At 49.1% G+C, this 17671-nt stretch overlaps 1 protein-coding gene across 1 annotated transcript in view; it reads left to right on the top strand.

The window, feature by feature from the left end:
• The first annotated feature begins 295 nt into the window (after positions 1 to 295).
• Positions 296 to 17671, top strand: part of NTN4 (netrin 4) — a 48788-nt gene continuing 31412 nt past the window's right edge. The window contains exons 1-2 of the mRNA XM_082498362.1: positions 296 to 379; positions 3988 to 4517. Of these exons, the coding sequence (XP_082354488.1) occupies positions 307 to 379; positions 3988 to 4517 (603 nt within the window). The 5' untranslated portion in view covers positions 296 to 306. The remainder of the gene's footprint in view (positions 380 to 3987; positions 4518 to 17671) is intronic.

Below are 17671 nucleotides of genomic sequence, written 5' to 3'. Positions count from 1 at the left end.
TGCGGGGGTGGGGGTGCGCCCTCCGCTGCAGTACCGCGCCTCGCCGCGCACCGGCAACCGCCCCCCCCCCTCCTTCCCCGCGGCGGGAAGGGAGGGCAGAGCGGCAGCGGCGGCGGGGCGGGGCGCGGTGGGCGGGCGGGCGGCGGGGCGCTGGGGCGGCGGGCGGCGGGGCGGGCGCGGTGCGCGGCGGGCGGCGGGGCGGGCGCGCGCCCGCCCGCCGGTGCCGCGCGGGGCGCTGATGCCGCGCGGGGCCGGTCGCGCCGCGGGGCGGCGGGGCGCGCGGGGCGGGCGGCCATGGGGCGCGGGATGCGGCCGGCGCCGCTGTCGCTGTCGCTGCTGCTGCTGCTGCTGCTGGGCGCCGCCGCCGCCGCTGCTGCAGGTGGGTCGCGACCGTCCGGTGCCCGGCGTGTTCCGTCCTCCGCGGCGTACGAGGTAGATACGGGGCCGTATGGACGTACGTACACGTGTGTGTATGTATACGCGCGTGTGCGTACGCACACGTGTGTGTGCAGGCGCGCGCGTGCATAGAGTGTCGCATACGCGTGTGCGCACTGTATACACACGCGGGTGTCCGCGTATGTGCGTTTCTGTATACACGCACATATGCGTGTACATACGCATATATATGTACGCACGTGCTGTGTATGCCGATGTCCGCACATATATGCCTGCGTCCGTACGTGCTATGTATGTAGGTATGTGTGTATGTATGTAGGGGGGCAGGAGCGCTGCGCTCCGCTCCCCAGACAAAGAGGGGGTCCGGGCGCGCCGCTCTTCCCGCCGAGGTTCCGGAGGGGCGGCGGGGGGAGCCGGGGCCGGGAAGGGCGGAGGGGACCGAGCGGGTTCGGCCCCGGGGGCGCTGAGCGCGGGGGAGCCGGGGGATGCCACCGGAGCGGGGATCGGCCGCGCACCGCTGCGGGATGCAGCGGCGGGAAGCGGAGGAAAGACGGTGTGGACTTCGCAAAGCGCTTTCGGGCGGCGGTGTCCCCCCAGGCCCGGCCGTCGGGGGGCGGAGGGCGGCGGGCAGGGCAGGCAGGACGGGCAGGACGGGCAGGGCAAGGCGGGCAGGGGTTTGAAAGCCCCTTTCCCGCAGCATAAACCACTTTACCCTGAGATCTGCCCACAGCGGGGTCCTGCCGCGCCGCAGCAGAGACAACCGGGCATAAACAGTTTGCATAACGCTTCCCCGGCCGGTCGCAAGCCGAGTGCCAGTTTTCTTCTTTAAAAAGAAGAAAAAACCCCAGATGGGAAACAAACATTTAATCAGGCACAAGATATAAACGAAACATCATAAGGCAAGTGTTGCTAAAATGCTTAAACAGGAAGCATATGATTTTCCATGGATGTTTTACAGGTGAGTCATGGTATTAGCTACATGCTCTTACTCATTGCTGAAGATCCCAGTCCGGTGGCATGTACAGTATATAGGATGGGAGTATTTAGTCGGGCAGATTCATTAAGTGCAAGTAAGGAAAAACACCTTTTCCAGGGCTGCAGCAGGGCAGTTATGAGCTTGGAGCTGACGACACGGAAATCTTTATGCTCTCATTTGTCCTTTTCCTGAATTCCTGTGGCAGCCAGCATTACACTAGAAAGCTGTCACTTTTCATAACATGCAGTGCTCTGCATCCGTCATGCAACTCTTTCCAATTCAAGTGAAAACAAACACCCTTTCAAAGGGGGTTTCCTCTCCCCCCTTCCAGCCCCTGGGACGGGAAGTGGGGTCTGCGTGCCAGCAGCGTTTCTCAACTGCTGCTGAAACCAAGGTCCCTGGCCTCAAATCTGGCCCCAGGTGTGGAAGAGACCCTCCGTGCCTGTCCTGAAGACAACTGCAGTCAGTGAACGTGTGTGACCGGAGCTGGGGCATACCAGTAGCTGGAAGCAATCAAATACTCTCAGCTCCCAGGGTCTCACATGGGAATTTGGTAGCCGGGCTACTGGCAGAGCCTTGCCCCCCACCCCAGGGGGCTACTCCGAGCCCTGCCACCATCGCAGTCACTGGGAAACCTCCCACTGACCAGGTCCTCCTCCACTGCCTCCTTGGGGGTGGTAATCAGTGGTGTGCAAAAAACCAAAAGGACTTGATGAACACAAACAATAGTCTCGACCTGTCTCAGGGTGCTGGCTGAGCCGGGCTCTGTTTACCTCTTCTCAAATCCGCCTTGCAGTCCCACAACTGAGGGAACCGCAGTAAATGTTCATCTATTCGTTTAGCGACTAACTGTGCTGTGTTACGTGTAGCCAAAGAATCCAGGAAAGCAGCCAAAGACATAAATTAGGCCAACGTGTGGCAAGCTTAACTGATAGTATGATAATAGCACTTACTTACCTACCCCTGAGGAGAGCTATGTTGGTTAATGTTTATACAATGCTTTGAAAAGGATGTTCAGGAGATGTAAGTGATATTACGTTAATTTTGCAGTTAGATTTGTTTACTTTTCTAGAGTAAACATGTTCTGCACAGTTAATACATACCATCTCAGACACAGCTTTACCAGGCCCCTATAGGAAGCTAACTTGACTGAGCATTTCTTCTTCACTAAAAATTTCCCAAGACTCTTCACCCGGTGAAATCTAGAGACTGGGTTCAGAAGTGCTTTGTAATGGATGCATTAACTAGCAGTGGTCCACATCTGTTCTGAATAACTGGTATAGAAAACCTGTGTAGACCTTTGGTGGCAGAAATGTTTTCTTTCCAGTGTGTTTCTTGAGGGGCAGAAAGAGTGGGGAATGCTGTCAGGCTCTGAAGGCTTAGCCTCTGCTAGTGCATAATATAGCTTAATCGCAACTATGACACTCTAGACAAAAGTTGAATAAACCCCACATAAAGGATTTATTGGATGCTAAACTGAAACAACCCTTGGGCATAACAAAAATGCCAAGAAGAAGCTGTAATAATTGGTGCACAAAGCTGATTATGTATGACTGGCCCGGTGATAAAGAAGACATTATGCACCTCAGATAGCTTGGTTTGCCCCCATCAAGTCATCAGAGTTTTGGTGTGTTTTTTTTTTTTTTTTATGTTAAACAGTTATGCTTCATCAAATACAGCCTTGACCTACTGTTACATTTATTAATAAAGAAGTGGAGAGCCCCTAATCAAACATTCCTGCACCAGGAGGGTTACATTGCAGATGTTTTCAAACCAAACCCCATGGTGATTTTATTTTTTTTGACACTTTAACTGTGGATTTTTAAATTGACAAGGCTTCCAGAGAAACTTGAACAAAAACCACAGAGCCTCAGCTGCAAGGCAGCTTGCCAGCATCATTTCAACCAAGGATTATTTATTTTTTTTCCCCCTTTACACACATCAGTGACAGCCTTCCCAAACTTAAGCGATGCTTTGATTCAACCCTGACCTTAGTGGTGGCAGTTTTGGTGTAGGGATGGAGGGGTGGGAAAGGGGGTGAAGATTTGAGGTCATTGGTGGCAGGAGATATTCCTACCAGCTCTCACGCCTCTGGTACCTGATCTGCCGCACGGTGGGCCAGGGCGCAGCAATGGTGTCCCCCATGGCTGTCTCCTCGCCTCCCACCAGCATGCTGCCTTGGCTACCCCAGTGTCACCAGCAGCCCATCTTTCTTTGCTTTTTTTCCCCTTCCCCAGAGCCGCCTGGATCCCCTTGGAGGCCTCAAGGCAGGGGTGGCATGGCCACAGCCACAGTACCCTGGACCCCCAGCCCTGCTCTGTGTCCCTCGAGGCAGGAGGGCGAGGTGGAGTCATCTCTCCTCCCATGCCGCCTGCTCTGCTCTCCATCTCTTGGTAGGGATTTTCCCAAGTCCAGGGAAGCCCTGAGGTGGTTTTTTTTTGGTTTGGTTTGCTGTTATAGACAGGCTGAGCTCCATGCAGGGGTAGAGCTGAGCAGCTGTGCTGCCATCTCCCTGGGCCTCTCCTGGGGGTCTTGGTGGGGGCAGCGTCCCCCAAAAATGTGCTTCCCCACCTCGGGAGTCAGCTTCAGCCTCCCCCCTGCTCTCTGCCTTGCAGGTCTGGGCAGCGCGGCAGGAGCGGGCAGCCCCTGCGAAAAGGCCTGCAACCCCCGGATGGGCAACCTGGCGCACGGGCGGGCGCTGCGGACGGAGACAGCCTGTGGGCGCCATGCTGCCGAGCCCTTCTGCGCCTACACCGAGGACGCCCAGCGCCGCTGCAAGCGCCCGGCATGTGGCCGGTGCAGTGGGGCCCACGCCGGGCTGGCCCACCCTGCCGCCGCCATGGCCGACTCGCCTTTCCGACTGCCCCGCACCTGGTGGCAGGCGGCCCAGGACGCCCCCCGCGAGACCATCCGGCTGGACCTGGAAACTGCTTTCTACTTCACCCACTTGATCTTGGTCTTCAAGTCGCCCCGGCCGGCTGCCATGGTGCTGGAGCGCTCCCAGGACTTCGGCGAGACATGGAAGCCTTACAAATACTTTGCTGCTAACTGCTCGGCCACCTTCGGGCTGGAGGATGATGTGAGGCAGAGAGGAGCCATTTGCACTTCCAGATATTCGAGTCCCTTCCCCTGCACCGGAGGAGAGGTAGGTCCGCCGGGGTCAGGAAGAGAAAGCTTTCGCTCCAGCTGCTCCCTTTCCCTCTGCAATCCCCACTCCGGTGTTTATGCTTCTTTGCTGCACCACCATCCCTTGCCATTGAATTTATTTCACAAGGTGAATTAACATAATTCATTCCGAGGTGATGTAGGCACCGCCCTGCCCCTCGCTTTGCTGAGGAGCTCGTAACCCCCCTCTTTTTCCTAAAAACTCCTCCCCTCATGCTGTGAAACTGCTTGCCACAACTGCAAATGAGGTGGATGCTGCCGATTCCTCAGGAAAGCCGAAGGGAATGTCGCTCTTGATGGTCTTCTCTGGATCTTGCAGTCGTGTGGTTTTGGGGTGATGCAAATCAGTCCAACATTTTACAAGGGCATGTAGTGATAGGATGAGGGGTAATGGCTTCAAACTGAAAGAGCATAGATTTAGAATAGATATTAGGAAGAAATTCTTTACTCTGAGAGTGGTGAGACACTGGAACAGGTTGCCCAGAGAAGTTGTGGAGGCCCCGTCCCTGGAAGCGTTCAAGGCCAGGCAGGATGGGGCTGTGAGCAACCTGCTCTAGTGGGAGGTGTCCCTGCTCACGGCAGGGTGGGGTAGAACTAGATGATCTTTAAGGTCCCTTCCAACCTAAACCATTCTATGTTTCTATGATTCTATGAAAGGGCAATTATGTTAAAATTAATGGTCACCAGATTCACTTTTAATAATGACCACCTTCACTGAGAGGTAAGGATGTAACCAGTCAAAATAGCTACTAACCACACTGAGGTATGGTTCCCATATTAGCCAGGTAATTAAGCAGTTTATACCTTGTCTTTTTTTTTTTTTTTTTTTTTCCCCTGTGCATACTTATTCTCATGTGAAAAGAGGTTTGAAAAAATAAAGAAAAATGTCACATTTGTTAAGAGGAAAAATATATGTGAAAACATCAGAACAGAAACAGCAGATAATAAATCGTGCATTTGGAGGTGCTACCAATAATACTCTTCCCTTCAATGCCTAAGCCTGTCCCACGGTGCTGGAGAGCCTCCCCTGGGAGCCACGGCCATGGGGCTGCCCTCCGGGTTCCCCACTCATGGGGATGCATCCCCAGTGACCAGGTCTGGACTTTAAAGGCTGCTCCCTCTAGTGGCCTCATTTAACGGGCTTGTCTGAAAGTTTAATGAAACTTAAAGTTGCCCTTTGACCTAACACAGAGAAAGGAGCAAATTTGATTAGTGAATTGGGTTATATCATTTTAGATTCTGCTGATAGCATGTTTTGAGGTGAAAGCCTGGTTCTTAGAGACCAGCATTCATGTCTGAGAAAAATGACCTTTTCAGACCCCTTTGCAGTCATTCGGGGTCATCTCTAGCCATGCTCTGGCTAGGAACCCGCTCTCTGCAGAAATACCGAGAGCTGTTTGTTCACCAAAGTGCATCTCTTAGCTGCATCTCGGGAGGCAGCTGATGTCCTGCTCTAGGAGAAGCTGCTCCGTGCACTTATCAGCTCAGAAACAAGGATCTCCAGACCTGCCAGACTGACCCGGGATGACAGCTGGCGAGAAAAACTGCTGTCTTCCTCTGTTCTCCTGCCTCCCTTTGCTCATGCTCCCAAAAAGCTTCCTGAACTCCCTTTCACAGTGAAATATATAAAAGAGATTATAAGAAAGATGGAGAAAGACTTTTCACCAGGGCCTGTTCTGACAGGACGAGGGGCAATGATTTTAAACTGAAATTGATTTAGATTGGGCATAAGGGAGCCATTTTTTACAATGTGGGTGGTGAGACACTGGAACAGGTTGCCCAGAGAACCTGTGGATGCCCTGTCCATGGAAGTATTCAAGGTCAGGTTGGACAGGGCTTTGAGCAACCTGATCTAGTGGAAGATGTCCCTGCCCATGGCAGGGGGGCTGGATTAGATGATCTTTAAAGGGCCCTTCCAACCCAAAATACGCTGTGGGTCTGAATCAGGGCTAACTACAAAGTGCGACCTACAAAAGAAACAATGGATGTAACCTGCTGGGAATTCTCCAGGCCCTCAGCACTTCTGCCAGCCTCTGTGTCCCACCACCTGAATGATAAGGCTATGCCAGCCTGTGATACAGGGCAGGGGCTGAAATCTATAGCTCTTGGGCCAGCCAGCAGGACATGTCTGCAGTTCTCTGACTTGCATGCTCCTTTTTCAGCTTTCCTAGGGTTTGTTCTCAGGGTTGAGAAACTCAGGGTGTCATTTGGCGTGGTATTTGCCTCATTTGTCCGGGGCCCCATGTAGTTAGCACCCTAGTGTGGTTTTCACTGTGGTCACCCCATTGATTTACCTACACGCCAGGACAGGGACTATGCCTGGTGAGAACCTGTGCAAATCCTGACCTTGAGCCGTCTCCTTTAGAGGCTGGTGCAATGCATGAGGACAGTAGGATTGAGATCTTGTGTGTAGAAACCAATACCTGTCTCAGGAAGGAAAGGAATTTGGTGGTGTTTGATACATTTGTGGTAGCATCCTGCAAAAACAGGCTATTTACCGAGCTTGCTCCTGTGGGATCTCTTCTTTTGGCATCACTTTAGTTCGTGTTATTACAAAGAAGCTATAAAAGTCAAGGTCATTTAATTATTCCAGGTTTTAAACAAACATTGAGTCCAAGGGGCTGGAGCTTATAAGATTTTATTTGTAAGGCACACTTCAGTTCCCTGCACTTAAACACCACTTTTTACCTGCAAAGTAATAACAGCGGCTTTCTGGTGACCAGATGGCAAGCCTGCATGCTTAGCAAATATCACATTTAATTTATTACAGCGTGCTACATTCCAGCAATTACTTCTAACTGCCAATAGCAACATGTATCTCACCTAAAGAAACATCAGAGTTTTGTGTTCTGTTTGGAGTTATGTTGTGCTTTACTCCCACTTCTGGTAGCACCTAATTTCAGACATATGGAAACAGTAATTTCACTTGAAACAGTGGTTTCAAATATGCAGTCATCTGAAATGTCCAAGTCTGAAGGGCATTATTTAATTGCGGCTCAGTTGCCGCAGTTTTCTTTAAAGCACAAGCATAAATTCTGCGAGTGCTACTGGATTTCTTTGTTAACTTTTTAAAGTTGTTTTGAGTTGCAATGTAACAACTGTAACTCATGATCCAAACTGTGTATCCCACCATCTATATAGCACTTTCTCCCACTTCAAACATTTCAATGCCACATGCGCATTTCCAGGCACGGAGTCAGGGCTTGCAGGGTTTTGCGGGACAGTGAGGTCTCTACACGCTGCTGGCAGCTCGGTCACCGCCACCTGTCCCCCTGGATGAACAATTTGCAATGCTCAGGGGAGGCCTCAGGAGACGGCGGCTCACCCCAAATGGCACTGGAGCCGATCCACCTGCGTTTCTGCCGAGCATTGCAGTGACTGCAAGCTCTGTTTCAAGGCAGCAGCATGCAGAAGCTCGTAGTACTCAGGGGCATACAGCCTCTTTTTAATAAATCACATGTGCTAATTTGGAACAAGCGTGTATCTGCTTCAATTTTATTGAAAAGAAAAAGTGGGCTTTTTGCATTTCTTCTGCCCTCATCATCATGAGTCATTCCTTAGATGCCTTGTTCAACTCTTATGACAAAAATCCTCCCTCAACACAACTTTGCCATGATGTTGATTTTGAGGAGATTTATGTTGCCGCAGAAAGCAGGCTGCCAAGCCCCTGGGTTCATTTCAAAGACCCAGAGCTCACAGCTTGTGGAGAGATGAGAGATGCTGAATTGGCTCTGGAAGACACCTTTCATCTTTCTTCTGTAGTAGAGTGGCTCTGGGCTTCCCTTTGCAGTGGTGGGGCTGGGGTGGTGAAGGGCACTGGGAGAGTGGTCAGCGCTGGGAGAGTGGTCTGCACTCAGAGGGTGTCACCATGCTGCAGTCACCCAAGCTGGGTGCCACCACAGCGGTGGAAGAGGTAATGTCACCCACCATGTATGGCACTTAACAGGTCTACTGATGGGTAGAGTCACCTCAGCAGGGACTTGGCAGGTCTCTGCTTTTCTTTGCTACCTGTCCCTGATCCTGTAAAACCACCAGGCATGCTGTCCTCCTCTTAGTATGGATCTGAGTCCTCTGCCCTGAAGCAGGCATGAGCTGGAGGATCAACAGCCGAATGGTGGGATTAGGAAGGAAAGAGCAGATCTGCACAGAACTGTAGAGGAAAGAGGTTGAAGGCTGTATGGCACAGTGGTGATGTCAGGAACATTGCACTGATGCCCTGGGTTTGGTCTTAAAAGGCCTTCTCGGTGGAAGTAAGCATGAATTCACAGGTCAGCACATACTCAGAGACTTTGCCGAGCTGAGCCCCATGCTGGAGCAGCCTGGCTGTAGTCTGGCTTCATGCGAAGAAGAACAACCCTTTCAGCAGCCAGGAAAGCAATGACTTCTCTGCAAGGGTCCAGGAGCCAAACAAAACATCTGAGCCCCTCCTCAGTAGGCAACAGAGGAAAAGAGGTAGATGGCGGGTGCCCACCTCCTGCCCCAGCATCTCCTGGCACTCAGTGAGTCGTGCTCAGAAACCCACCCACAGGCTGGCACTGCTTTCGGGGGCTCTCGCCATTCAGTACCGAGGGCCAGGCTGTCCCCCGTCGTGGGGCCCATCCAGTATGGGTGAAGGAGAAGCGAGAAGGAAACTTCGGTACAACTAACCCGGGTTTACAGCAAGCTTCAAGCATCTGCCAGTTTGAGGGGTCCGATTTGCAACATTGATCAGCTGCCCACAGAGGGGTCGCTAAAGTCTTCCTCGATCCTTAATTTAGTGAATTAATTGTTTCACAGCAGCAGTTAGTTTAGCATAGGCAGAAACCTCTAAATGCTGGCCTTCTATCATCAGAGTTTTAAGAGAAAGGTTAAAGCCAAGTTTTAGCCTGGATCATAGAAATGTGCTACAAATCCAGAGTATTTCCACTCTTTTCCAGGGTGTAACCCTTCAGCCACGTTATTGCAGGGGAAATCAGAACTAGATTCACCAGCCAAACATAATCTGATCTAAGTAAACAAGATGCAGAAATAAACTCTTTCAGCGTCATGCTCAGACAGGAACGCCAATTTTATTAGTATGCATAAAAGGGTATCTTCCCTCCCGTATTTCAGATCATGTTAATATTTCTTCCTTTACAGCCTAATCTGTTCACTGTTAAGGGCTCATCGAGGAGGGGCCCTTAGCAGATGTTAATTCTTTAACTGTGAGCGAGAGTGACTGTCCACTCTGCAATGCAATTATCTCATTCACTTTACATTCCCATCTGTGGTCAATTCAGATTAGCTCGCCTGAGTGTCCCCATTTAGACAAGCTCCAGGATAAAAGGACTTACTGAAGCAGAGTCTCCTTGACAAGATTTTAGTAAATTAGTAACTTATTTGAGTGTTCATCTATTCAGAATACTGCTAATAAATCACTTTGAGACTTCAGCTATTGTTGCTGTTTGCTATAAATAGGAGAGACGTATTTGCAGCTTGACTATATTCCAGCAACAAATTCTAACGTGCTTTTAAGTTTTGAAACATCACATACTGCTGTTTTACTGTGGGGTGTGTGTCTTACTGAGCGTTTTATTGATCTCATGTGCCTCTATAGCAAAAAAACCTTCAAATGTTTTGACTTGCACTGTTATTGTGTGCAGCCTGCCTCTGTTCCTTAAGGATTTGGACACTAGTCCTACTGGTTCTACCTGAAATTAGCTGTGTAGAGGAGAATTAAATTGTGTCGTGCTACTCACAAGTTTGGCCCTAATAGACAGTGAGAAATTGTAACACTTACTGACACAAGCAGAAGTGTCTGAGCAAAGATGCTCAGTGATTTTTATTTCAGAGCCCTAATTTTGGGTTGTAGAAACATTCTGTTGCAGCCTAGAAGCTTTTGCCCATTTTTTTGCTTGTCTTTTAGGCCTGAATAAGTTTATCATTGCTGTCCTTAACTGAAGCTACATCTCCATTGCTCTGAGATCCTCCAAGGATCTTGTGGGTCACAGGAGATTTGGGTTCAGTCACTTGCAGGACTTGGGACTCCACAAAGAACTTGGGCAAAAATGCAGGAGTAACTTCAAAACAGGTCGGGATGTCAGCAAACAGCTTTTTTAATTGTCCTGTCCCACTGGTGTCTGCACAGAGAGAAAACAAACACTAAAACTGACCAGAAGGAAAGAGGGATCCTGGCTGGTGTTCAATGGTGTTCAGGACACGTGAGGATGGGGCCACAGAAGTGTGTTTTCAAGTCCTATCTCTACACTTTTTAGAAGTGCATTTTGTAGAATAAAAAAACCCAAACAATTCTTTAACAGCATCTTCCTGATTATTCTGTCTTTGGGAAAACACAGATTGTCGGGCTCTGTACAGAAATGCCACATGCAAAAGAGAGTCTGTTCAGCTGGGGGCCAGGGGTGATGGGGGTGATGGCCAGACCAAGCCCAACTCTTTGCATCATATCCGTGAACTTAGCAAAACATGGGGGCCATTATTTCATAATCAGAAGAATAACGATTTCTAGGGAAAAAGTTAACGAGACGAAGTAAACGATGTCAGGCCAGAGTCAATGGAATGATGTAGGAACCTAGAAATCCCAGGCTGTGGCAGCCGGCCATTCAGCGGGGGGTGGCTGGGGAGGGTTGGTGGGAGCCGAGCAGGATGCCTGCCTGCCAGCCAGCACAACACCGGGCTCGCTGTGAGCACCAGTGGCACACCAGCAAGATGCCGTCCCTCCACCAGCCACTTTGCTGATGGCTGTGGGGAGGTGCATCTCTTGGCTTGGCCCCTGAGCTTTCCCTCCTGGCAGCGAAGCCCGTCTTCCCAAGCCCTGCACGGGGTTTCCACTGGTTTTAACACAGTGGGGTAGAGGAAAGCTTCTGCTTTTATATAACAGGGCAGAAAAAAGGGGATTCAGGGAAAAAGGGGAAACCTGAGCTTAGTTTTTAATCTGTGCCTGAGAGGACAGGAGATGAGGGCAGTTCTGGGCACATGTGGAGACAAACCTTCAGTCTTCAGGGAATTTTACCATGAAAGGTTTTTTCCCTCTAGAGGTTGGGCACCATCAGGGCTGAACAACACAACTGCTGTTTTCCAGGCACCTGCTTTTTAAGCTTTCCATATGTGGAGTACCGGGGGTGATACTGCCAGATCTCTGGACCAGGTTGTGTCAAAAACCTCCCTCTCTGCCCACAGGCCGTCCCAGAGCAGCAACACATCCCTTTGCTGGGCCTCACAGGTTCTCAGCACCTCTGAAGAATTCTTCAGCCTGCCTGGTGTTCCTCCGCATGGTTCCCCCCCGTTGTAGCTAGCCCACAGGAAGGTCTCATCATCTCCTTTTCTGCCTGGCTTTCCCAGTCCTTTTGACACTTGGAGGTTGGTCCTCCGCTTGGCCAGCTCTTGAAATGCAGCCTGCCCTGGGATGGAGCATAGCCAGTGTTTAATAGTGCATATCGGCGGTCCTCCATTTAGAACAGCAAGTTTCTAACAACTGTGGATCAGAGCTTCTGGATCAGCCTCCAATTATGGCTAAAACAAATTATTCCTCAGAGCGAGCTTGACCGGTCTGTGAAAGGGGGCATATTGTAGGCTGCCAACAGCAGGAGGGAATGAGTCCCAGGGCTCCAGGAGACCCTTTCCAAACTTCTTATGTAGGAAGTGAAGAGCACTGTACCCACATGAAACAAGAGGAATTTGGGTAGGCAGAATTTAATTCTCTAAATTGGCACCTGGCCTTGTTAGCAGGACTATTGCTTCCCTTGAGAAAAGTGCCGCGGGATTTTAGTGGTGCAGCCAGAGCCTCTCTTCAGGCACTGCACCCCACTGCTTCATTTCACAGTTCATTTTTGGCATGAAGGGATGACTGGCTCACTTATTCAGCTCACAGTTCACTGGCTGGAAAGTAGGGCTGCCATGTTTCTCTTTGGGATTCCTGGATACAACCGATTACAGGGGAAGTGTGTAACCTAAAGCAGTGAATCGACACATCTCAGAAGTTTTTGATCAAAAGCTCATGGGGACTTAATCTGAGATTAATCGCCATGCACAATGGGTGTCGGCATGAGATACCCAGTCTACCAATGTTCAAAATCCTACACAAATGGTGAGGTCCTCAAATTCACCATGGGCAACATTTCTATGAAGAAAAGAAGTTAATGTCCAAAAACAAACTCACTAGACACATATGCCGTGACTCTATCACCAGTCTGTGCAGTGTCACTCATTGCTGTGGTCAAAACCTGTAGCCATGAGTTGAAATGGCAGTGCTGTTTCTCATGGCCTTTTTGACTATGCGTATTTACATATAATTCAGACAGGTGTTCTTTTTCTCAAAATTAAATGTAGCTTATGGTAAGTGGATGGTTTAAGAATCCTGCTCAATAGACACAAAGCCTTTTCATTAGAGACAAGAGCAATTGAAAAATATTCATGAAATCGGGTTACTCTTAGACTGAAAGAAATCCTCTTGATCCCTTGTACTGTCGCAGGCATTCTTGCCGAAACACTAACCTGCTGCCTTGCAGGCTTTTGCAGTGCTGCATCTCGCTCAGAAGCTGTTAAAGGGGTTATTTTGCAGCTCTGGGGAGAGAGCCAGCTTTTCTTCCAGCCCTGCCTACAAACAAGCAAGTCCAGTTCTCTTTCTGGCTTTTTGGAGGTAGCTCCAGGTTTTCTTGGTCTTCCATACGCATAACAGGTAGTGCCGGTAGGCCAAGGCTGAGAACATAAATCTTTGTGGGGATAGGGAAAGGAGGGGAATTGCTGGAGGGAAGAGTATTTAAATACCGTCTTTCTTGCTGAGCGGTCAGAGGACTTCTTCATGTCATCAGCTGAAATGTGCTGGTTCATTTTCCTATGCGGGATAGTGCAGCCTTGGAAACAGTGATTCTGAAGATGAAAAAAAAAAAGCTATAATTATTTGCCTTGATAGTGCATAGCCAATGATATCATGCATCTGGAGGATTTTGTGGGCCAGGAAACTAAGTGTTTCTATCTGCTTGATGAGTGAAAATAGTGATTAGGCAAAACAAAACCGTTGTGGAATAAACTATCAGTCCTTGGAGAAGCACTGTTAACTGGAGGTGAAGAAATCCAAATGTTTTGAGCTGTTTTGAGCTGGAGAGAGATTTTTCTGGTAAGAATATTACTTCTATGATCAATGTCTGCATGAAGATAGGTATGACCTAACAGTGTTTCATTTTCATCTAATGAAATTGTGCGGTGGGATGTTGAAGGGAAGCAAAGATGGCTTTTGTCTGATTGATTATTGCCAGAGATGTCAAGAGTCCTGAAGAAATCCCAAGGCACTTGCCTAGCTCTCTCCATGCCTTTTCCAGCCCCCCACCAGCCGGATGCTGCGCATGAGTAGGACCTCATCCTGTACAGCTTCTTGCTGTTGAGAGTGGCATAAGAATGCCTTGAGTTTCCCAAAAGATAAAAGTTGCCTTGGTATAAATTAACTTGCCAAGGCCCCCACAAGGGCTGGTTATTTGAAGTAGTTGCATTTTCCTCCTGAAGTCTTTGTAAGATTGCCTAACTTTTGGATGGTGAGACAAGGAATTATTTGCCTTTTTTTATGTGCTGTAAAAGGTCGCAGAAGGGCTGTAGGCATGGGCCAAATGCTGTCCTTTGTCAAAACATATGAAGCAGCTGTAACAGCTGCAGGAGTGCCATTTCTCCAGTGTCTCAAGAAGCTCAGGGGCTGCTGCTGGTTGTTCACAGCGTGTTTCTGTCACCGTTGCTTGGGGATGTGGACAGAGTGCTTCACACTGTGGCCCAAAAGACAGGCTCCACTGCTCACTGTGACCTTTGTGTCTCTGGTGGTCACCTCTCTGCAGTGGCAAGGCAGGTTTCCCAATTTCTCTTGCTGTTTCATATCTCCAGGTTGATGCTGAAGGTTGCACCCTGAATGTGCACATGCAGGGGATGGTCAGACCTCTCCGTGAGAAAAAGAGAGGCTCTTCTTCCCTGCACTCCACTTGGTCTGACAGGCAGAAAACCAAAGTATATTAGAGGAGCTGGTGGGTGATACCTGCCCAGTTTAGGCTGATGAACTTCCCACACCATGTGAATTATTTACAGCATCTGCCAAAAAAATCTTTTTTTAGCCTAGTGTCATTGCAATGAACATAGCACAGAGAGGCACATGGATTTCTCTCTTAAAAGCTCTTTTGCTTGGTGTGGTAATACAACAAATAAGTCTGTTTCGTCAATAGGGCGTACCAGCATTGTGGCTCTAGCAGCCTTCTTCACAGGGGGAGGAGTCCATGAGGCTTGGCTTTGTGAAGGAATGCGACTGTTTTCATAAAAATTTTAAGAGCTTAACGCCTTTAAGATATATTTCCCAAATGTGGTTGAAGTTAGCCAGCAGTTTCAAAAGTTTTTAGGGTGGAATAACAGACAGACGCTTAGTTACAAATGCAGTGCAATGGCACAAGGCCTATTTCAGTAGGGAACTAACCTAAAATATACGGGAAGGCTTCGCAGGCGAAATACTCCTCTGCAGGCACAGCTCTCCCTCCAGGAAGAGCCAAGGAGAGAGCCTGGCAGAAGTTGACCACACTGATGCAGAAAATGCTGTCATGGGGTTCAGCCCTCAATACTGAAACTGGGAGACAAGAAAAGGCTATCTGCAGAGTGAGTCTCACCGCTTGGCACAGCAAGCCTTGAAAGTCAAGCCATCCTCACATATACAGTGAGACAGTCTCACCTCTCAGTCTTTCTTACATGTGTTGTTGGGTGTTAGGTTTAATTAGGCTTAATTACTCTTTTCTGGGAAGGTGCAGAGGGATGAGCATGGGGCAGTCTCAGCCCCAAGGCTCCTCTGCACCACCAGGAGGTGACCAAACAGGGGTGAGCGAAGGAGGTGTGGGGACACCCTCTCTGGAGCAGGACCACCTGGCTGGCACTGGATTTCCACAGCTAAATTTATATCCGATTCCCTCTGCAAGTGAAAAAAATAAAACTTTAATCAGGCTTTTGTGGTGATGGTGCAGTTTCTCGGGTGGAAGTTGAAATCAGACACTGTGGCAGGTTGATGTTATAGAAAGCCCCAGTGGGCACACACATGTTGCATCATTATTACTATTCTTTAAATTACCCATTTCTACAAATCAGCCTTATTGCCCCTTATGAGCTTTCTGTAACACTTACCAAGAGAAATTATGACTTTAAACTTTTACATCTGTTGAGAAGGAAAGCTTAACTAGCTCAATAAAATTTCCCAGCTGAGTTTCTCTGAACAAGACCAGCTGAAAGCAGTTGCCACTTTTGGGTAGTCCCTATGGGAGAGGGCCTGGGCTGTTTGGTGGGCTGTCCTGGCTGTGAAGGGAGGCGTGGGGGGATGTGGCATGGGTGCCAGCACACAGCAGCAGGGGGTGGCAGAGGTGTACCGGGCAGCAGATATAGCACAGAGCATCTCAGCTTGAGTTGCAGTTGCGTGCGACTGGGAGCAACAGCTGGGGCCTGTGGGCACCACCAGAGTGAGGCGATGCTGGGCACGCCGCCGGAAATCCTGGGTTTGGGAGGTGGGGAATGAGGGCTCCCATTCACCTTAGACCCAGCGCCTGGCAGGCAGTGCCTGACCTCAGCCGTGTGCCAGGCTGGAGGGAAATTTTTCAGGAGGCAAAGGGATGAGGTGCCAGACACGCTGGCAGAGCTCCACCACCGCCTTTACTGCCTACATTTTCAGGGCACTGTCCAGGCACTAAATAAACCAGATAGCTTCCAGTGACATGGAGATTCAACAGCGGCCCGTAATACAGGCCAATTAGCCACATTTGTTTAGTGCCTGTATAACAAGAGGCACTGCAGACTCCTAATGCAAACCTTAACTTTTCTGTTAAACACTTACCTACACATCACATGCGCTTTTGTAAGGTGGTGCATGCCCCTCATTGCTTTTGCTGTCTCTCTGTTTGGAGAAGATAGCAAGCGTCATATTCTTTTTATGCTTATTATTTTTTTCCTCTGTTCCTGTAAAATACATTGAAAGGAATAAAACCACCAGCAAAAATCAAATAAACTGGTCCTGAATTTATCAAATGCCCACGAGCCAAAGAGGTGAATCACTAATATGGATAGGTCATTGTTATAGACTGCTTATAGATGCATTTTCATACATCCAGGTCGGATGATACAGGGTAGAGTCCATCAGTCTCTTTTGACAAGAAACCACACACCACTTCATGCAGCGTTACCACCTTGGTTTTCATTTAAAACCAAATAAAAATGTGGTTATGTTTTTAATATTTGTTTATTGCTTTTATTTCTGCTGTATCCCCATTTGTTGACTTGTTCTCACATGTATATGCTTCTTGAGCCTCCCATCCATTTGTTCCCTCTCTCTTTAATTTGGTAGTGTTGTCATTTTGTAAACCATCTCCTGATGGCTTCCACGCTTAGAGGGGAGAAACTCAGGCCAAGGCCGGGCTCTTGGATGGAGGTTGGAGCATAGCACCTCTAGCCAGGTGCCAAGATCCAGGGAAGGGGCACGTGTGTGTGGGCTGCAGGTCCCTGTCCACAGCTTCTATGGCTGTGCCTATTTCTGAAAGTCTGTGTGGAAGAAGCTGCTTCTGGATCATGTGTCGTGGGCATTTGCAGCACAAAGGTTGACTGTGGCTGCTGTATCTTGACAAAGATCTGGGCCCCTGTAGCTGCAGTGGGTGGAGGTTCCAGTGGTCTGAGATGTGCCCATGACTCATCGAGAAGGCTTTGCTGATGGCAAATCTTTCATTGGATTTGTTGACTTCCTCAGGCACCTTTGACTTCAGAGCCTATTTTATTGCTCTCAGCATCATTCATTACCATTTTCCTTCCCACTGTGGATATATATAAAGATGTCCTTTCATCGCCTCTCGAGTGTAAACATACTAGGGTACTTCTTGCAAAGGGACTTTTATGTATTTATAAATCGAGGTCATTGTGGTGCAAGCGGTTACTTGAGTGCACCATGTTCATGGCTGCTGTTTTATTTATATACAGGGCTACATTATTGCATCTGTGGAATGGCAAGTAGCTAAGGCTTCTTGCGCCACTAAGACAAAATAAAGTGAAGTAATCAACAGAGCAAGAATTGCTCATGACAGCCCATAAGGAAATTGAAACGCTGGGGAAATTTATGAGAGGGTGTCTATGTAATGATGTGCCCAAACCACAGACAACTGGAGCGCTCTGGCT

This window comes from Vanellus vanellus (genome assembly GCF_965231255.1).
Source record: "Vanellus vanellus genome assembly, chromosome: 1".
Lineage (NCBI taxonomy): Eukaryota > Metazoa > Chordata > Aves > Charadriiformes > Charadriidae > Vanellus > Vanellus vanellus.
Note: the sequence above shows the minus strand (reverse complement) of the source record. Positions and strands in the feature narration are given on the sequence as shown.